Below are 22,441 nucleotides of genomic sequence, written 5' to 3' on the forward strand. Positions count from 1 at the left end.
CACTGTGTGGCAGTAATGCTAACCAATCAGCACTCAGTAGCAGTAATGCCAACCAATCAGCACTCAGTAGCAGTAATGCTAACCAATCAGCACTCAGTAGCAGTAATGCTAACCAATCAGCACTGAGTAGCAGTAATGCTAGCCAATCAGCACTCAGTAGCAGTAATGCTAACCAATCAGCACTCAGTAGCAGTAATGCTAACCAATCAGCACTCAGTAGCAGTAATGCTAACCAATCAGCACTCAGTAGCAGTAATGCTAACCAATCAGCACTCAGTAGCAGTAATGCTAACCAATCAGCACTCAGTAGCAGTAATGCTAACCAATCAGCACTCAGTAGCAGTAATGCTAACCAATCAGCACTCAGTAGCTGTAATGCTAGCCAATCAGCACTCAGTAGCAGTAATGCTAACCAATCAGCACTCAGTAGCAGTAATGCTAACCAATCAGCACTCAGTAGCAGTAATGCTAACCAATCAGCACTCAGTAGCAGTAATGCTAACCAATCAGCACTGAGTAGCAGTAATGCTAACCAATCAGCACTCAGTAGCAGTAATGCTAACCAATCAGCACTCAGTAGCAGTAATGCTAACCAATCAGCACTCAGTAGCAGTAATGCTAACCAATCAGCACTCAGTAGCAGTAATGCTAACCAATCAGCACTCAGTAGCAGTAATGCTAACCAATCAGCACTCAGTAGCAGTAATGCTAACCAATCAGCACTCAGTAGCAGTAATGCTAACCAATCAGCACTCAGTAGCAGTAATGCTAACCAATCAGCACTCAGTAGCAGTAATGCTAACCAATCAGCACTCAGTAGCAGTAATGCTAACCAATCAGCACTCAGTAGCAGTAATGCTAACCAATCAGCACTCAGTAGCAGTAATGCTAACCAATCAGCACTCAGTAGCAGTAATGCTAACCAATCAGCACTCAGTAGCAGTAATGCTAACCAATCAGCACTCAGTAGCAGTAATGCTAACCAATCAGCACTCAGTAGCAGTAATGCTAACCAATCAGCACTCAGTAGCAGTAATGCTAACCAATCAGCACTCAGTAGCAGTAATGCTAACCAATCAGCACTCAGTAGCAGTAATGCTAACCAATCAGCACTGAGTAGCAGTAATGCTAACCAATCAGCACTCAGTAGCAGTAATGCTAGCCAATCAGCACTCAGTAGCAGTAATGCTAACCAATCAGCACTCAGTAGCAGTAATGCTAACCAATCAGCACTCAGTAGCAGTAATGCTAACCAATCAGCACTCAGTAGCAGTAATGCTAACCAATCAGCACTCAGTAGCAGTAATGCTAACCAATCAGCACTCAGTAGCAGTAATGCTAACCAATCAGCACTCAGTAGCAGTAATGCTAACCAATCAGCACTCAGTAGCAGTAATGCTAACCAATCAGCACTCAGTAGCAGTAATGCTAACCAATCAGCACTCAGTAGCAGTAATGCCAACCAATCAGCACTCAGTAGCAGTAATGCTAACCAATCAGCACTCAGTAGCAGTAATGCTAACCAATCAGCACTCAGTAGCAGTAATGCTAACCAATCAGCACTCAGTAGCAGTAATGCTAACCAATCAGCACTCAGTAGCAGTAATGCCAACCAATCAGCACTCAGTAGCAGTAATGCTAACCAATCAGCACTCAGTAGCAGTAATGCTAACCAATCAGCACTCAGTAGCAGTAATGCTAACCAATCAGCACTCAGTAGCAGTAATGCTAACCAATCAGCACTCAGTAGCAGTAATGCTAACCAATCAGCACTCAGTAGCAGTAATGCTAACCAATCAGCACTCAGTAGCAGTAATGCTAACCAATCAGCACTCAGTAGCAGTAATGCTAACCAATCAGCACTGAGTAGCAGTAATGCTAACCAATCAGCACTCAGTAGCAGTAATGCTAACCAATCAGCACTCAGTAGCAGTAATGCTAACCAATCAGCACTCAGTAGCAGTAATGCTAACCAATCAGCACTCAGTAGCAGTAATGCTAACCAATCAGCACTCAGTAGCAGTAATGCTAACCAATCAGCACTCAGTAGCAGTAATGCTAACCAATCAGCACTCAGTAGCAGTAATGCTAACCAATCAGCACTCAGTAGCAGTAATGCTAACCAATCAGCACTCAGTAGCAGTAATGCTAACCAATCAGCACTCAGTAGCAGTAATGCTAACCAATCAGCACTGAGTAGCAGTAATGCTAACCAATCAGCACTCAGTAGCAGTAATGCTAACCAATCAGCACTCAGTAGCAGTAATGCTAACCAATCAGCACTCAGTAGCAGTAATGCTAACCAATCAGCACTCAGTAGCAGTAATGCTAGCCAATCAGCACTCAGTAGCAGTAATGCTAACCAATCAGCACTCAGTAGCAGTAATGCTAACCAATCAGCACTGAGTAGCAGTAATGCTAACCAATCAGCACTGAGTAGCAGTAATGCTAACCAATCAGCACTCAGTAGCAGTAATGCTAACCAATCAGCACTCAGTAGCAGTAATGCTAACCAATCAGCACTCAGTAGCAGTAATGCTAACCAATCAGCACTCAGTAGCAGTAATGCTAACCAATCAGCACTCAGTAGCAGTAATGCTAACCAATCAGCACTCAGTAGCAGTAATGCTAACCAATCAGCACTCAGTAGCAGTAATGCTAACCAATCAGCACTCAGTAGCAGTAATGCTAACCAATCAGCACTCAGTAGCAGTAATGCTAACCAATCAGCACTCAGTAGCAGTAATGCTAACCAATCAGCACTCAGTAGCTGTAATGCTAGCCAATCAGCACTCAGTAGCAGTAATGCTAACCAATCAGCACTCAGTAGCAGTAATGCTAACCAATCAGCACTCAGTAGCAGTAATGCTAACCAATCAGCACTCAGTAGCAGTAATGCTAACCAATCAGCACTCAGTAGCAGTAATGCTAACCAATCAGCACTCAGTAGCAGTAATGCTAACCAATCAGCACTCAGTAGCAGTAATGCTAGCCAATCAGCACTCAGTAGCAGTAATGCTAACCAATCAGCACTGAGTAGCAGTAATGCTAACCAATCAGCACTCAGTAGCAGTAATGCTAACCAATCAGCACTCAGTAGCAGTAATGCTAACCAATCAGCACTCAGTAGCAGTAATGCTAACCAATCAGCACTCAGTAGCAGTAATGCTAACCAATCAGCACTCAGTAGCAGTAATGCTAACCAATCAGCACTCAGTAGCAGTAATGCTAACCAATCAGCACTCAGTAGCAGTAATGCTAACCAATCAGCACTCAGTAGCAGTAATGCTAACCAATCAGCACTCAGTAGCAGTAATGCTAACCAATCAGCACTCAGTAGCAGTAATGCTAACCAATCAGCACTCAGTAGCAGTAATGCTAACCAATCAGCACTCAGTAGCAGTAATGCTAACCAATCAGCACTCAGTAGCAGTAATGCTAACCAATCAGCACTCAGTAGCAGTAATGCTAACCAATCAGCACTCAGTAGCAGTAATGCTAACCAATCAGCACTCAGTAGCAGTAATGCTAACCAATCAGCACTCAGTAGCAGTAATGCTAACCAATCAGCACTCAGTAGCAGTAATGCTAACCAATCAGCACTCAGTAGCAGTAATGCTAACCAATCAGCACTCAGTAGCAGTAATGCTAGCCAATCAGCACTCAGTAGCAGTAATGCTAACCAATCAGCACTGAGTAGCAGTAATGCTAACCAATCAGCACTGAGTAGCAGTAATGCTAACCAATCAGCACTCAGTAGCAGTAATGCTAACCAATCAGCACTCAGTAGCAGTAATGCTAACCAATCAGCACTCAGTAGCAGTAATGCTAACCAATCAGCACTCAGTAGCAGTAATGCTAACCAATCAGCACTCAGTAGCAGTAATGCTAACCAATCAGCACTCAGTAGCAGTAATGCTAACCAATCAGCACTCAGTAGCAGTAATGCTAACCAATCAGCACTCAGTAGCAGTAATGCTAACCAATCAGCACTCAGTAGCAGTAATGCTAACCAATCAGCACTCAGTAGCAGTAATGCTAACCAATCAGCACTCAGTAGCAGTAATGCTAACCAATCAGCACTGAGTAGCAGTAATGCTAACCAATCAGCACTCAGTAGCAGTAATGCTAACCAATCAGCACTCAGTAGCAGTAATGCTAACCAATCAGCACTCAGTAGCAGTAATGCTAACCAATCAGCACTCAGTAGCAGTAATGCTAACCAATCAGCACTCAGTAGCAGTAATGCTAACCAATCAGCACTCAGTAGCAGTAATGCTAACCAATCAGCACTCAGTAGCAGTAATGCTAACCAATCAGCACTCAGTAGCAGTAATGCTAACCAATCAGCACTCAGTAGCAGTAATGCTAACCAATCAGCACTCAGTAGCAGTAATGCTAACCAATCAGCACTCAGTAGCAGTAATGCTAACCAATCAGCACTCAGTAGCAGTAATGCTAACCAATCAGCACTCAGTAGCAGTAATGCTAACCAATCAGCACTCAGTAGCAGTAATGCTAACCAATCAGCACTCAGTAGCAGTAATGCTAACCAATCAGCACTCAGTAGCAGTAATGCTAACCAATCAGCACTCAGTAGCAGTAATGCTAACCAATCAGCACTCAGTAGCAGTAATGCTAACCAATCAGCACTCAGTAGCAGTAATGCTAACCAATCAGCACTCAGTAGCAGTAATGCTAACCAATCAGCACTCAGTAGCAGTAATGCTAACCAATCAGCACTCAGTAGCAGTAATGCTAACCAATCAGCACTCAGTAGCAGTAATGCTAACCAATCAGCTCTCAGTAGCAGTAATGCTAACCAATCAGCACTCAGTAGCAGTAATGCTAACCAATCAGCACTGAGTAGCAGTAATGCTAACCAATCAGCACTCAGTAGCAGTAATGCTAACCAATCAGCACTCAGTAGCAGTAATGCTAACCAATCAGCACTCAGTAGCAGTAATGCTAACCAATCAGCACTCAGTAGCAGTAATGCTAACCAATCAGCACTCAGTAGCAGTAATGCTAACCAATCAGCACTCAGTAGCAGTAATGCTAACCAATCAGCACTCAGTAGCAGTAATGCTAACCAATCAGCACTCAGTAGCAGTAATGCTAACCAATCAGCACTCAGTAGCAGTAATGCTAACCAATCAGCACTCAGTAGCAGTAATGCTAACCAATCAGCACTCAGTAGCAGTAATGCTAACCAATCAGCACTCAGTAGCAGTAATGCTAACCAATCAGCACTCAGTAGCAGTAATGCTAACCAATCAGCACTCAGTAGCAGTAATGCTAACCAATCAGCACTCAGTAGCAGTAATGCTAACCAATCAGCACTCAGTAGCAGTAATGCTAACCAATCAGCACTCAGTAGCAGTAATGCTAACCAATCAGCACTCAGTAGCAGTAATGCTAACCAATCAGCACTCAGTAGCAGTAATGCTAACCAATCAGCACTCAGTAGCAGTAATGCTAACCAATCAGCACTCAGTAGCAGTAATGCTAACCAATCAGCACTCAGTAGCAGTAATGCTAACCAATCAGCACTCAGTAGCAGTAATGCTAACCAATCAGCACTCAGTAGCAGTAATGCTAACCAATCAGCACTCAGTAGCAGTAATGCTAACCAATCAGCACTCAGTAGCAGTAATGCTAACCAATCAGCACTCAGTAGCAGTAATGCTAACCAATCAGCACTCAGTAGCAGTAATGCTAACCAATCAGCACTCAGTAGCAGTAATGCTAACCAATCAGCACTCAGTAGCAGTAATGCTAACCAATCAGCACTCAGTAGCAGTAATGCTAACCAATCAGCACTCAGTAGCAGTAATGCTAACCAATCAGCACTCAGTAGCTGTAATGCTAGCCAATCAGCACTCAGTAGCAGTAATGCTAACCAATCAGCACTCAGTAGCAGTAATGCTAACCAATCAGCACTCAGTAGATGTAATGCTAACCAATCAGCACTCAGTAGCAGTAATGCTAACCAATCAGCACTCAGTAGCAGTAATGCTAACCAATCAGCACTCAGTAGCAGTAATGCTAACCAATCAGCACTCAGTAGCAGTAATGCTAACCAATCAGCACTCAGTAGCAGTAATGCTAACCAATCAGCACTCAGTAGCTGTAATGCTAGCCAATCAGCACTCAGTAGCAGTAATGCTAACCAATCAGCACTCAGTAGCAGTAATGCCAACCAATCAGCCCTCAGTAGATGTAATGCTAGCCAATCAGCCCTCAGTAGCAGTAATGCTAACCAATCAGCACTGAGTAGCAGTAATGCTAACCAATCAGCACTCAGTAGCAGTAATGCTAACCAATCAGCACTCAGTAGCAGTAATGCTAACCAATCAGCACTCAGTAGCAGTAATGCTAACCAATCAGCACTCAGTAGCAGTAATGCTAACCAATCAGCACTCAGTAGCAGTAATGCTAACCAATCAGCACTCAGTAGCAGTAATGCTAACCAATCAGCACTCAGTAGCAGTAATGCTAACCAATCAGCACTCAGTAGCAGTAATGCTAACCAATCAGCACTCAGTAGCAGTAATGCTAACCAATCAGCACTCAGTAGCAGTAATGCTAACCAATCAGCACTCAGTAGCAGTAATGCTAACCAATCAGCACTCAGTAGCAGTAATGCTAACCAATCAGCACTCAGTAGCATTAATGCTAACCAATCAGCAGTCAGTCGTAATAGTAATGCTATGCGTCACCCCAGGGCTTTGAAGAGTGTCTGAAATACCATCTCACCCTCATGGTTCTGTAAAATTTACATGTTCAGGCAACTGCAATTACTGAAACTTGACTATTTGTTAGGCTCATTATTCTTATTCTTCTTCTTATTATTATTATTAATTAGGATGAATTATTTTATGTTTATATTCCTTCATTAACATCTCACAAAGTCATTTCAAGCCCACCTATAACTAAAATTAAAAGCAGGTCACAGAGAAACTAACTACACATCAAATAAACACATTTCCATTTTTTTCAGCTTGCTTACACATGACATGTTTCTATTTATTAAGGCATTATTAATCATTTACTACCAGTTCATTAATTGTTAAGAAGGAGAACTTAATATATAGTCTATATATAGAGTCTCAGAATCCAGTGAATGAAAAGAAAATTGGCATTTTAACAGGATTTTGTAACAAGTGATCTAAATAAAGTAATTCTTTCTTGAATCATTACAAAGTGTGACACAAATAAACAAGCGTTTTCTTTTGTTGTTTATTGTTTTCTGAGAAAGCAATGAATTTGTCATTTAAAGAAGTTACACCAAAATAAACCAACAATTACATACCGACTGACTACAACCTGTCATTTCCAATAACAGTTATCATATTTCATGATCAGCTTAAATAAAACAATGCATTGATCAGAATGAAAATGGTCAATAAATGAACTAAATTATGTTTCATTAACCCCTTAAAATCTCAGGCTTATTACATAGTAAGACTTATTATTCAGTAAATACATCAATTTCAATGAGTTATTCTGAGGTGATTGAAGTGTGTAGTAAAACTTTGGCCCTGGCCTTTTAAACGCTTTTAACCTGAGAAACGTTTTAATATTGCTGGATGGAGAATTAAAGATAGTGGTAAACTGGATTAAAGCCAATCAACCTATACTGAATGTACAGAAAACAAAAAGTATAAAAATTGGGTCCAAAATCAGCAATGAAAGGAGAACCAAAGTTAACATTAAATATAGGCAAAAAAATAGTACAAGTTCAGGAGGTACAACTCTTAGGTGTTACAATCAACAGATTATCATGGTCAAAACAAATTGAGAACAATATTTAAAAAATGGGAAAATTCTTATCAGTAATAAGGAGATGTGCAGCATTTTTAACACTGAGGTCACTAAAACTAGTGTCAGAATCACTGGCACTATGTAATCTAGATTATTGTGCTGCAATCTGGTCAAACGCAGCAAAGAAACATCTGACAAAACTGCAAATAATGCAGCAAGAATTACATTACAATGTCCATATAGAACCAACATAAATAGAACGCATCATAAACTTGCATCAACGACTTATTAAAAATACTTATGAACAAAAATATCCAGCAGATCTCTTTGATCAAGATTGAGATTAAGATTAAGTGACCCTTATTAGTCCCACAATAGGGAAATTTCACCTCTGCAATCTAACTCTAGTTAGTTTAATTAATCTAACTCTAGACTTAGTTTAATTTAGTCTTTCGTAAGCCTCCATATGCATGTTTTAGTTGAAGGGCGGGGATTAGTGTTCTTATGGGGGGTTGTTGACAGGAATTTTACTGAGCCTGGCGGCTCAAAAGGGTTTTAAGGCTAGGCTCATCCTGAACAGCAGCTAACAGGGTTCCTCTGTTTTCCATTATAAACTGTTCTTTGGAGAAAAAGCTGCATTGTGGACAAAGACCCTGACTCTCGTGTTTCTTGGAGACACTGCCCATGCTATTTGTACTAACTGCTATGGGATCGTGCCCTTAGATTAAGATTAAGTTAGATTGAGTGACCCTTATTAGTCCCACAACAGGGAAATTTCACCTCCGCATTTTGACCCATCCGTGCAGTGAAACACCACATACACACTAGTGAACACACACACTAGGGGGCAGTGAGCACGCTTGCCCAGAGCGGTGGGCAGCCCTATCCGCAACGCCCGGGGAGCAGTTGGGGGTTAGGTGTCTTGCTCAAGGGCACTTCAGTCACGTACTGTCGGCTCAGGGGATCAAACCGGCGACCTTCCATCAACTTCCATCAACTAACCATCAACTGGAGCAAGTAAAAGGTAGAGACAATAATATAACAAGATATACAACAAAAACATATTTCAAATTTACCAGAGCAAAAACTAACTACATGTGTGGAACAGTGATTTATAGCAACGCTATGGCAGGAATGTAGATATTTACCAGAATATAGCCAGCTAAACTTTTTGTAAATATACACATGATCTTTTCTTTCAGTGGGATTTTTCAGTTTTCAGTCATCTTTCTTATGTTATGTTATGGTTACATTGTCTACGTTTTATTTTCACTCTTGTGTTCTGTGTGATTTTTTTTGTTAATTGTTACCGCACTATTTTTGTTATGTATCATATGTTATACAAGAATAGCAGCTATCACAATAGCAGCTAATGGGGATCCTAAAAAAAACAAATATTCTCATTGAAGTAAAGGGCAAAAGTAGGATTGTCATTTCATATGTTGTAAGAAAACTTTATTTTTACGAAAATGCAGGAATAAAATCACAAAAGGTGCTGAATTCTTACATTGATTTTCCATTTTCATTTGACACGGGCATTTCAGGGTGGTTGTAACGTTTTCTGCTCTTCTTCTTCCATTTCATATGAAATATGATAGATAACCATTTTCCTTGTTTACATAAAATCACACATTTAGTGTCACAGGCCTGATTTTTGAAAAACCCAAAGAAAGCATTGAGAGAAATTATATTCTTTCTTTCTATAATATCATGATTTAACAATGTACATCACAGTGAGAGGAAACAAAAACTCTGACTGCTGTGTTTGATATTTAATATGCTGAAAAATCACACACATTGTTCTGACTTTGTACTTATAAATATGAACAAAAAGTGTGTATTCATGAATGAAAGTGTATATTCATAAGCATAAAAAATACATCTACCAAACCCAGCCTGATTACCCAACTTTCAGCTTTATTATTATTTAGCACAAATTAAACATGACATTAGATATGATGCCAAATGGGTTGACATTGAGTCCTCTTTTTGAAGCATGGTGGTGGGAGTATCATTATATTAACTTTCTCATTGGCCAACAAACTGAACATTTCAACCAGATAACAATCTCAAAATTACAGCCACAGTAACTCAAGACTGGTTTCTAAAGAAGGTAAAGGTGCCCTAACCGGTCCCTGACTTAAATCTCCATCAATGGGCCCTTCAGTCTTGAGGAATTGAAGACGGGTAAGAGGAACCTCTTGCCGTAGTCGTCTCTAAGCTGTAATTACCAACAGCAGCTTTGCAGTGAAGTACCGATGTTAATAATTTGTGGAGTCTGAATAATTTTTTCTCCATCAATCTATTTGAGTAAACATCTGTTTATGCTTATAAATACACACTTTTTCCTCGTATTTCTAAGTACAAAATCAAACGACATTACAATGTTAATAGAATTATGATGTATGTAAATTTGAAGGGGATACAGAGCCGTGTGCAAAACTTTGAACACCCCTGGTCAAATGACACATTGTGTTGATTTTCTGAGTGAAAGTAAGTTAAAACACAATTACTGATGTAATGTTTTATTTTTTCCAATATGTTAAACTCAGCATTAAAATTTCAGAAAAAAATGATATTTAAGGGGGTTCTCTGTGGAAGATGTTACTTATTTTAACATAGAATATCAGCAAAACACTGTACTTAATATCTATAAGCCTAAACTTGCAGAATAAATAATGTGTACTATGTTAATGTAAATTATATGTGACTCTTTTCTACCCCAGCCTGGGTTGATAGGGTTTAGTTTCCACAATAACCCCCTCAAGATAATAGAAGCTCAACGAGAAGGCTCTACGGATGTATCTGTCTGGAATGGGAATTGGAGGGTCCCTAGGTATGAGGATCTGGGACACCGTGGAGTTCTGCCGGCGATGGATTTCTAGGTTATAGTATTGTTGACCTTCTATGTACGGCAGCCCCTGTAGATCAATACGGAGACTGTTTGAAGATATCAGCTGGAATCTAGTATGATTGCCCAAGTACCCATGCTTCCACTGTGCAATTAAGTTTCTTATTTCATTGCTCCAAGTCCTGCCATCTGTTAGTGCATTTTGGCCTGGACATACTATGAAAAGAGTGGCAATATGTTTTCCCTGATCAATCTCAAAGTCAATGACCTCTCCACCATCAATTAGCCTTTTCGCTGCGCCGTCTGTGCTTTATTTTCCTGTAGTCGATGCAGAGGTCCAACCGCCCGGGCACTTGCTCATAGATATCAGTTAAGACATCCCAGACACTGTTGTTGTAAGACTGAACAAATGCTTCTGATCTATTGAGCAGTAAATCATCCTGAAAAATGTCCAGGTACTTTTGTTGCAGTGTCTTAGGTTCTACTGGCCCACAGTAACCCCAGCCACCTTCTGCCCTCTTGCACCAGTAGTAGGGTTCACCGTGCTTCCCACAGGGATGGTCCTGGTGACAGGCATTGCCTTTATAATCTATGTTCTTTTCTACTGAGCAGTAATCCCAGCCTTGTTTGGTGTTGCACCAGTAGTAGCTTGTTCTATGCATGCCACAGGCGTCCGTACACTTTTCTCCATATTTGGAGCTGTAATGGTTTCGGTCCTCCTTCACATGCCCACAGTATCCCCACGTCCATCCAACTGTGCACCAGTAATAGTCTTTACTTTCCTTCCAGCACGGAGAGGTGCACTCATTTCCTTTGTGGTCTTGACTGTTTTCTGGAGAGCAGTACAGAGTGTCTATTACGCCCTCTTCTGTTACTGTGTTGCACCTGTACTCGCTCCCATTCAGCCTGCAGTCGTCTAAACACCTCGTCCCGAGATGGGTGTAAAAGATTCTCCCAGAGACGGAGCATGGTAAGACGATGATGACAGACATGAAGAAGACGAGAAGTGCTGGCTGATGAAGCATCATTTCAGCTGTTTCAGACATAAACAGACAAAGGGGAATAAAAGGAGATACAGGATTAAACATAAACATGATTTAAATAAGAATAGTGCACGTAAATAATCTAAATACTGTGTGATGTACTAATGAGTTGGAGTTTTAAGTATTCTTAGCAAAATAAAACTGGCTGAATTTTGTACCACATTATATCAGCATTATATATGAATCCAGTCAGTCAAACAAATATTTGTTTGTTTGTAAAATTATTACATTGATTTAGCAGCAGCCTTAGCAACAACCATAGCAACAACCTTGCAACTGGGATTCCATAGCAATGGCCTAGCAACATCTTAGGAACCACCTGGGTTACCACAGCAACAGCCTAGCAACACCTTAGTAACTAACTGGGATTCCATAGCAACAGCCTAGCAACATCTTAGGAACCACCTGGGTTACCATAGCAACAGCCAAGCAGCAACTTAGTAACTAACTGGGATTCCATAGCAATGGCATAGTAACACCTTAGGAACCACCTGGGATTCCATAGCAATGGCCTAGCAACACCTGAGCAACGAACTGGAACTCCATTGCATTGGCCTACAAACACATTAGCAGCCACGTGGGTTACCATAGCAACAGCCTAGCAACACCTTGGCAACCAACTGGGGTTCAACAGCAACAGCCTAGCAACACCTTAGCAGCCAACTGGGGTTTAACAGCAATGGCCTAGCAACATCTTAGCAACCACACGGGTTACCATAGCAACCGCCTAGCAACACCTTAGTAACCAACTGGGATTCCATAGCAACAGCCTAGCAACACCTTAGCAACCAAAAAGGATTCCATAGCAACAGCTTAGCAACACCTTGGCAACCAAATGGGATTCCACAGCAACAGCCTAGCAACACCTTAGCAACCAAAAGGGATTCCATAGCAACAGCTTAGCAACACCTTGGCAACCAAATGGGATTCCACAGCAATGGCCTAGCAACACCTTAGCAACCAACTGGGATTTCATAGCAATGGCCTTGAAGCACTTTAGCAAACACCTGGATTACCATAGCAACAGCCTAGCAACACTATAGCAACCATCTGATCTTAGTTGAACTTCATTCACAAACTTTCCTCTTCCAGTTGTTAATACGATCTTCTGCTGGAAGAAGCTTTTATATTATTTAGCCCTTTCAACAGGACAGTGACTTAAAGAGGAATCTCACTGATTTAAATCTGCATAATTCAGAGACTGAAAATATACAAAGTGACTCAGAGTGGTTCGATGTGAAATGGTTCATTGTAGAGGAATTTACTGACTCAGATCTCATACAGTGGTGGTGATAGGAACCAGGGGTCACCATGACTACAACACAAATACAGACATTTATTTACTATCAGAAGCCACCAGTGAACCTACACGAGTCTTCTGAGTTTATATGGAATGTTGATGATGAAATAATGATAAATCTGAAATAATACTTTGCCTCACAATGCCCTCCATGTATCACTCCACCATGAATTTGTTACATTTTAGATCCTCAATTTATCACAAAACCATCATAAATCAATGTTTCATAATGTCTCAGTTACCATTTCATGTAATAACTTTATGTGAAATAGTTCACTGAGGTATTAAACTCTTCAGACGTCTGGTTCCTATGGGTTTCAATGGGCTACTGCTTGTGATGATGGATACCTGTCCGTTTACAAAAAGTTACTCACCATTCGCTGCCCACAAAGTTGATTTGGAAAGCAGTAATAATCAAATAAGAAATACTAGGACTTCCACCGGATTCAGTCCGCTGGTGTCTCTTTCTTTACAGTCCTGTATAAAGAAAGCCTTGAGTGTCAAATCAACCTGTTTTTACTCTCAGTTTCATTTCAAAATAAGAGGCGTGACCGGTTCAATAGCTTCTGCATTTTTCCCAGCAGAAAAGCCATTGTGTGTCAGTTCAAATCAGTCCCAAAGCTTTTCTTACACACCTAATTCAAAGTATTAAACACCAACCTCTGTGTCTCCTGTGTTGACTGGGGTCTCTGCCTTTTTACTCTCAGTTCATTCTTTACATGAATATTTTCCAGCCTCTCTTTATCTCTCAGAATTAAACAGGCGGTTCTTGTTACTGTGCCTTTAAGGCTGATGAATGTAAATGTTTACTGAAAACATCTGCCAAATCATGGTATTCAGTAGGGAGAGTAACTAGGACTTTAGTGGCAGGGCTTTCTATATTAGAGGTTAAACAAGGAAGAGTCAGACAATTAAAAAAACAGTGCTCACTCTATTGCTTAAGTTATCCTGTGGACCAGCAAAAGGTGGGATTGTGTTGTTGTAGCCAGGGATACTCTAAAATGACAGGGTTATCAGGGAAATAGTCTCTGAATGGAGCAAGCCTGTGAGTAACATGAGAGGGGCAGTGGTTTCATAGATTTTTCTCGTGCCGTTAGGTTGACCATCCAGACCCTTTACAGAGAGGGGCTGAAAGTGAGAAATGATGGGAATCCCATGTTTATTTGATTGGCATTGTGAGTTTTCTACTTTCAACAATGGGAAAAACTGCCTTATGGAGTTATTGGGTAGGGATGGACATGATGACTTGAAATGTCCAATATTGACTGCAGTATAGTCACAGTCTTTCCCTCAGTCTACGTTGACGCTCCTCTGTGGAAAGCTCTCCATAGGTTTTGTGCTTTACAAGGAGGGGGTGTGGCTAGTGGCTGGGAGGTAGGAGAGAGGCACATTTGTCATTGGGCCCGGATTAAGCTCTCAGGTTTTACTGACAGCTGAACATGTTGGTAAAAGTTGAGTTGGTCACCTTTACAAGCAAGCTCGGATTTCAGAGGGTCATTAAGGCTCTGATGATATATTATTCGTAGAGCTTCGTCATTCCAGCTGCATTCGGCTGCGAGAGTGCGGAAGACCACAGCATGTTCATCAGCTGATTTTTTTCCCTTGTCTCAGCTGTAATAATTGCTCCCATGAATCTTTTCCAGAGACTGGATGATCAAACACTACCTGAAACGCAGTATCAAATTGAGAATATGTCTGTGCGTTCGGGTTTTGTACAATCCACATAACCGTGGCCCACGTGAGGGCTCTGCTTGTCAACAGAGGAAGAACAAAAGCAATTTTCCAATCATCCGTGGGAAAGGCGGAGGGGATGCGTCCAGGGGAACCATTGTATGTTTCGAGTTGTTCAAAGGAGTCGGAGGAGGATTAGGTGTTGCTGCAGGTGCAAGATTAAGATTGTGTAGGGCCTGGGTTAGTTCCACCGTGGAATCGTTCAGGTGCCTTAGTTGTTGTTCATGTGATCCAAGGAGTTGTCCTTGTGCAGCCACTGCTGACTGTAGTTCCTGCAGGCCCACTGGATCCATGGGAGGCGAATGCAGGGGTAGTTTGGTTGGTGGGATCCACCAACAGGCTTTTTTTGACAGGAACAACAGAACAAAACACAGTCCAAAAGCAAAGTCAGGGCAGAGTAGAGTGTCAGTGGCCAAAACACAAGGCAGTAAATACAAAACAAAATCCAAAAATCCAAGTCAAAAAAGACTAGCCAAGATCAAAATCACAAAGTCCAGAAGTCAAAGAAAAAGGGCTCAGGATTGCAGAGGATACATTAACAATGCTTCGCAAAGAGTGGCAAGAGAGTGTGAGAGTATTTATAGGGGAGTTGATGAATGGACCCAAAGAGAGCATTGAGAGAAAATGTATTAGTTCTTTTCCTACAATATCACAAGCATGATTTAAAAATGTACATTACAGTGAGGGGAAACAAATACTCAGACTTGTGTGTTTGATATTTAATATGCTTGAAATTCACACACACTCCTTAGCTAACTTTCAGCTTTATTATTATTTAGCACAAATTAAACATGACATTAGTCTTCATTCCAGATGGGTTGATATTGAGTCCTCATTTTGAAGCATGGTGGTGGGAGCATCATGATATGGAGCTTTCTCATCGGCCAACAAACTGAACATTTCAACCAGACAACAACCTCAAAAATACAGCCAGAATAACTCAGGACTGGTTTCTAAAGAAGGTAAAGGTGCTGGCATGGCCTAACCAGTTTCCTGAGTTAAATCTCATTGAAACTGTGTCTAGAATATTGAAATTGTGAGTCCATCAGTGGGCCCTTCAGTCTTGAGGAATTGAAGACGGGTTGCTAAGAGGAACGGGCCAAAAATGATCCACATTACTGCAAAAGTGAATTACCTCTTACCGTGAATTCATTGCCATGGCCTAGCAACTCCTTAGCAACCACCTGGGTTACCATAGCATTGGCCTAGCAACACTTTATCAACCAGCTGGGTTATCAAAGTAACAGCCAAGCAACAATTTAGCAACCACCTGGGTTACCATAGCAATGGCCTAGCAACACCTCATCAGCCACCTGGGTTACCATAGCGACAGCCTAGCAACACCTTAGCCACCAACTTGGATTTCATGGCAACAACTTTGATGACTTAAATTTCATTTACAAACTTTCTTCTTCTAGTTGTTAATAAGCAGCACTGCTGTCTGATCCACTCGCACCAGCACAACACACGCTAACACATCACCACCACATCAGTGTTACTGCAGCGCTGAAAACGACCCACCACCCAAAAAGTATCTGCTCTGTGGGGGTTCTGTGGGGCTCCTGACCACTGAAGAACAAGGTAACAAAGTACGCAGTGAAACAGATGGACTACAGTCTGTAACTGTAGAACTACAAAGTGCTCTTATATAGTAAGCGGAGCTGATTAAATGAACAACGAGTCCTAGATACAAGGAGGTTGTTTTATTGAGGTGGTCTGTTGGTGTATATATACCTTTAAATCCCTTAAACTTTAAGGGTCCTAATGTGTGTCCACACTTAAGTTCCTTATCCTCATAACTACAGCACTTATATATAAGCTTCATACTAAATAATTTAGCATTGTTACTGAACAATTTATAGTATTATTTTAATAATTTATAGTAGTTACTGAATAATTCATAGTGGCTGGTAAATAATTCAGCTGAATTGGAAATGTGTTAAATGGTTCAGGTTTAATTACAAACAATTCCAAAAATGTGGGGCAGTGTGTGAGGTGCAAATAAAGACTATTTAGAAATCTACTTTGACCCATATTTATATTTAAATATGGACAGTATAAAGAACAATATTATTAATGTCATTGTAATTTGTAAATACACATTCATTCTGAAATTGATGCCTGCAACATGTTTCCAAACAGACAGGAGCAATTTAAGACTAGAAATGCTGTGAAATGTTCAGAAAACCTCAATCATGCAATCATTCTTAGGTATAAAAGGAGCATCCAGGAAAGGCTGGGTCCTTTATGAATGAGGATGGTCGAGGTTCACCACTCTGCCAAAAATGCATCATCGTACCTTCAACCCTTCAGACGGCACTGCATTAAAAACCAACATGCTTCAGTGATTGCAACCACCAAAAGGGCTCATGAATACTTTGACGAACCATTGTTCGTCGCTGCAAGTTAAGGCTGTACTACGCACAGTGGAGGTCATGTCAATAATGTCCAGAAATGCAAAGAAAAGTATATTGTGGCCTGACGAGTCAACCTTTCGGACTGTTTATGGAAATAATGGACGCTGAGTTCTCCTGACAAGGAAAAAGACCATCCAGATTGTTACCAGTGTAAAGTTCAAAATCCAGCGTCTGTCATAGTATTGGGGGGTCTTAGTGAGTAAGCTGTACATCTTTGAATGCTGATTTTAATTTTAATTTTAGCTTTCAATGCTGAAAGATACAACCCCAAATCCAAAAAAGTTAGGACACTGTGTAAAATGTAAATAAAGGTAAATAAAAACAGAATGCAATGATTTTCAAATACCATAGACCCATATTTTATTCACAATAGAACATAGAACACATATCAGATGTTGAAAGTGAGACATTTTACCGTTTCATGAGAAACATTAACTCATTTAGAACTTGATGGCAGCAACACATCTCAAAAAAGATGGGCCAGGGCCTTGTTTACCGTTGTGTAGCAACCCCTCTTCTTTTAACAACAGCCTGTAAATGTCTAGGAAGTGAGGAGACCAGTTGCTGGAGTTTTGGGAGAGGAATGTTGTCCTTGTCTGATGTAGGATTCTAGCTGCTCAACAGTTCTGGGTCTTCTTTGCTTGATTTTTCGTTTCATTTATGTGCCAAATGTTTTCTATTGTTGAAAGTCTGGACTGCAGACAGGCCAGTTCAGCACCCAGACTCTTCTTCTGTGAAGTCATGCTGTTGTGATGGATGCAGTATGTGGTTTAGCATCGTCTTGCTGAAATATGCAAGGCCTTCCCTGAAAGAGACGCTGTCTGGATGGCAGCATATGTTGTTCTAAAACCTCTATATACTGTTCAGCATTAATAGAGCCTTTCCAGATGTCTAAGCTGCCCACGCCATAGGCACTAATGCAACCCCAGACCATCAGAGATGCAGGCTTTTGAACTGTGTGCTGATAACAAGCTGGATGGTCCCTCTCCTCTTGAGTCCACAGGACATTTTGATTCATCTGACCACAGAACAGTTTTCTATTTTGCCATTTTAAATGAGCTTTGGCCCAGAGAAGACAGCGGTGTTTCTGGATCATGTTCACATATGGCTTCTTCTTTGCATGATACAACTTTAACTTGCATTTGTGGATTGCACGGTGAACTGTGTTCACAGACAGTGATTTCTGGAAGTGTTTCTGAGCCCACGCAGTGATTTCCAGTATAGAATCATGGCTGTTTTCAATGCAGTGCCACCTGAGGGCATCCAATATTGACCATCGGCCTTGCGTACAGGGATTTCTCCAGATTCTCTGAATCTTTTGATGATATTATGTACTGGAGATGGTGGGATATCCAAAGTCTTTTTTTATGTGGAGGAACATTTTTTTTGAAATTGTTAGTGTGAGTTAGTTGCAAACTGCTCCTCCAGCTGTTTTTTATTAGTACCACTTACTTTCCCAGCCTTTTGTTTTTTTTCCTGTCTCAACTTTTTTGAGATGCGTTGCTGCCGTCAAGTTCTAAACGAGTTAATATTTTTCATGAAGTGGTAAAATGTCAACATCTGATCTGTGTTCTATGATCTAATCTGAATAAAATATGGGTCTATGAGATTTGCAAATCATTGCATTCTGTTTTTATTTACATTTACTTACATTTTACACAGCGTCCCAACTTTTTTGGAACTGGCATTGGAAATACACATTTTGGAGCAACATATTCCGCCTTCATAGACAGCGTCTTTTTCAGGGACATCCGACACGTCAACACCAAGAAACATTCTGCAAGTGTTAGAGCAGCATGGCTGTGTAATCAGAGAGTGCGGGTGCTAGACTGGCCTGCCTGCCTCCTCCTGAAAACGTGTAGCACAATATGAAGTGCAGAATACAACAATGAAGGCCACGTATGGTCGAACAGCTGAAGACCTGTATAAGTGAAGAATGGCAATAAAGTGTCTTCAGGCCCCAAATGACTATGAAGTGCTGTTAAATGGAAAGATGATGTAACACGGTTAGTAAACATGCTCCTAACTTTTTTAAAAGGTGTTGCTGGCATATACTTACAAAAAAACAGTAAAGTTTATAAGATTAAACATCAAATACCCCGTTTTTGTACAATTTTCAATGTACCTCGGGTTTTACTCAGACTGCTTTATTAGCATTTCATGTACTGGAACTCTTTTGGAATTAAGGTCTGTTTGTAGGCCCAAGATAAATACATTTGCATTTTCTGAAATACTTCTATACACAATGGGCTAAAAACCGCTTGCCTGACTAACAATCCCATGGACATGGCTGTGTGATGATGGATACCCATCAGTTTACCTAAATTTATTCACCATTCACTGCCCACAAAGTTAGATATCCACAGAGTTGATCTGGACAGCAGTAACAATCACAAAAGAAACACTAAGACTTTCACCAGATTTAATCAGTGTTACCTTCTTGATAGCACTCTATAAAGAAAGACCTGAGTGTGAAAAACTTGTTTTGAAGTCTGGCATTTCAGTTTCATCTCAAGATATGAAGTGTAACAGGTTTAATAACATGCCTGCATTTGTCCTGAACAGAAAAGTCATCATGTGTCAGATGGAATCAGCCCCAAAGCGTTTCTTACACCCTTAATTCAAAACATTGGTGGCAAAGATGAGTCACGCCAGCAGGGTTAGAGCATGAAAAGCGCTAAACTATGCACTACAGGAGAACCAGTGCTTGAGTTGATTAGTTTAGTTAAAAGGCCCATGTGGTACATTTTTCTTTTTCTCCACATATGAGGTTAAACAGGCTGTTCTTATCACTGTGCCTTTGAGACCGAGCTCTGTTCTGATTGGCTGCTTGATATTGGGTCTCATTTCAGGCTGAAACACTCCTTTAGGTGTTTGTGTGAAGGTGTTGACTGATTTAAATCATTTACTTCCTACTCTCTCAGATTTCTTTAATAGCAGCCCTGCTTTGTATTTGATCCCAGGACACATATCAGTTACATTCTGCTTTAACGCACCAGAACACCGTCATTAAAATTGTTGTGCTGTTCGTATAATTGTTGTTATGCTGCTTGAAAACCGAGGCCTACTGTTTACAGACTGCACTGTTTGGTGGGAGAATTGTTTATTGTGAATCTTCTGATGTGTTGGTCCCATTCAGCAACATCAAGCTACACATTACAGTGAAGGAAGGCGAGTATTCAGACACTGCTGTTTTAGTCGTTTATTATACTTCCAGTGCAAATATCCACGTCAGATTTACAAACGTAATGTTTTTCGATTTATAAATACACATATATTCATAATCGTGAACATTTTTAGTCTTATGTCTAAAGCAGGGGTGTCAAACTCAACCAGTAAAAGGGCCATATAAAAAAAGTTTTTATTTCATTTTTAATTAATGTTGTGCTGTAACCTGAACTGGCTATTGTTTATTCAAAATACACAAAAACTTCAGCAATAAAATACAGACACTTGTAGTAGACCTTGAAATATTACATGGACACTTGAAATATTTAAAATGTAAACGTCCCTAGGCACTCAGTCTTTTAAACCTACTTATTTGCTTAGGGCTGGACACCTGGCATCCTTTCTTAGCTGAACGTCTATTAAGACTTAGGCTCAGTTTCTGAGCTGTTGAGCTGATGTGAAGTGTGTATGTTGGTTAAACTGCAGCTGAAATGCATTTGGGTGATATGACAGAATGGGTAGAGAGGAAAACACTAGAGGCCAAAAAACCCAAAGTGAATGGATTCTTATTCAGCATTTGTGCAAAATTATAGTTTGTAGATGTTCAAGCATTTTTTATGTAGAAGAATGTCGTGATTTACCTGAACACAGAGCAGCACAAAACATTTTAACACTGCTGTTATATTTCTGAGAGCTTTTAAACTCCAGTTAGAGGAGTTTGTATTGGTGCCTGGTGTTCATTTATGACTTCAGTGAGCGGGAACTGCTTCACTCAGCCAATGGGCTGCTCCGCTTGCCAACCAATCAGTACTCAGTGTTAATAAGGCTAACCAATCAGTACTCAGTGTTAGTAATGCTAACCATTCAGCACTCAGTAGCAGTAATGCTAACCAATCAGTACTCAGTAGCAGTAATGCTAACCAATCAGTACTCAGTGTTAATAAGGCTAACCAATCAGTACTCAGTGTTAGTAATGCTAACCATTCAGCACTCAGTAGCAGTAATGCTAACCAATCAGTACTCAGTGTTAGTAATGCTAACCATTCAGCACTCAGTGTTAGTAATGCTAACCATTCAGCACTCAGTAGCAGTAATGCTAACCAATCAGCACTCAGTAGCAGTAATGCTAACTATTCAGCACTCAGTAGCAGTAATGCTAACCAATCAGTACTCAGTGTTAATAAGGCTAACCAATCAGTACTCAGTGTTAGTAAGGCTAACCAATCAGTACTCAGTGTTAGTAAGGCTAACCAAACAGCACTCAGTAGCAGTAATGCTAACCAATCAGCACTCAGTAGCTGTAATGCTAATCATTCAGCACTCAGTAGCAGTAATGCTAACCAATCAGTACTCAGTAGCAGTAATGCTAACCAATCAGTACTCAGTGTTAATAAGGCTAACCAATCAGTACTCAGTGTTAGTAATGCTAACCATTCAGCACTCAGTAGCAGTAATGCTAACCAATCAGTACTCAGTAGCAGTAATGCTAACCAATCAGTACTCAGTGTTAGTAAGGCTAACCAATCAGTACTCAGTGTTAGTAAGGCTAACCAATCAGTACTCAGTAGCAGTAATGTTAACCATTCAGCACTCAGTAGCAGTAATGCCAACCAATCAGTACTCAGTGTTAGTAATGCTAACCATTCAGCACTCAGTGTTAGTAATGCTAACCATTCAGCACTCAGTAGCAGTAATGCTAACCAATCAGCACTCAGTAGCAGTAATGCTAACTATTCAGCACTCAGTAGCAGTAATGCTAACCAATCAGTACTCAGTGTTAATAAGGCTAACCAATCAGTACTCAGTGTTAGTAAGGCTAACCAATCAGTACTCAGTGTTAGTAAGGCTAACCAATCAGTACTCAGTAGCAGTAATGCTAACCAATCAGCACTCAGTAGCTGTAATGCTAATCATTCAGCACTCAGTAGCAGTAATGCTAACCAATCAGTACTCAGTAGCAGTAATGCTAAGCAATCAGGACTCAGTAGCAGTAATGCTAACCAATCAGCACTCAGCAGCAGTAATGCTAACCAATCAGCACTCAGTAGCAGTAATGTTAACCAATCAGTACTCAGTAGCAGTAATGCTAGTATCCTGCTGCCCCAAACCTGTTTGCTGTAGAAAGAAGGAAACACACAGGTAAGTTGTCTTAGCTTCTTTACTA

At 40.6% G+C, this 22,441-nt stretch overlaps 1 protein-coding gene across 2 annotated transcripts; it reads right to left on the reverse strand.

The window, feature by feature from the left end:
• Positions 1–10,401: 10,401 nt before the first annotated feature.
• On the reverse strand, positions 10,402–13,721 carry LOC118817000. 2 transcript variants are annotated; one of them, XM_036583643.1, is made up of 2 exons: positions 13,622–13,721; positions 10,402–11,651 (listed from the first exon to the last, which is right to left on the reverse strand). In XM_036583643.1, the coding sequence occupies exon 2, from the start codon at positions 11,644–11,646 to the stop codon at positions 10,897–10,899; it is 750 nt and encodes a 249-aa protein (XP_036439536.1). In that variant the 5' UTR covers positions 11,647–11,651; positions 13,622–13,721; the 3' UTR covers positions 10,402–10,896. The 2 variants fall into 2 exon arrangements, with proteins under 2 accessions (XP_036439536.1, XP_036439535.1); XM_036583642.1 differs by having other exon boundaries at positions 13,336–13,687.
• Between the last annotated feature and the right edge of the window lie 8,720 nt (positions 13,722–22,441).

This window comes from Colossoma macropomum, unplaced genomic scaffold (genome assembly GCF_904425465.1).
Source record: "Colossoma macropomum unplaced genomic scaffold, Colossoma_macropomum, whole genome shotgun sequence".
Classification (NCBI taxonomy): Eukaryota; Metazoa; Chordata; class Actinopteri; order Characiformes; family Serrasalmidae; genus Colossoma; species Colossoma macropomum.

Bases quoted from the DNA above. Each gene is read 5' to 3' on its own strand.
- LOC118817000 (XM_036583643.1), bottom strand. From the start codon at position 11,646: ATGATGCTTCATCAGCCAGCACTTCTCGTCTTCTTCATGTCTGTCATC.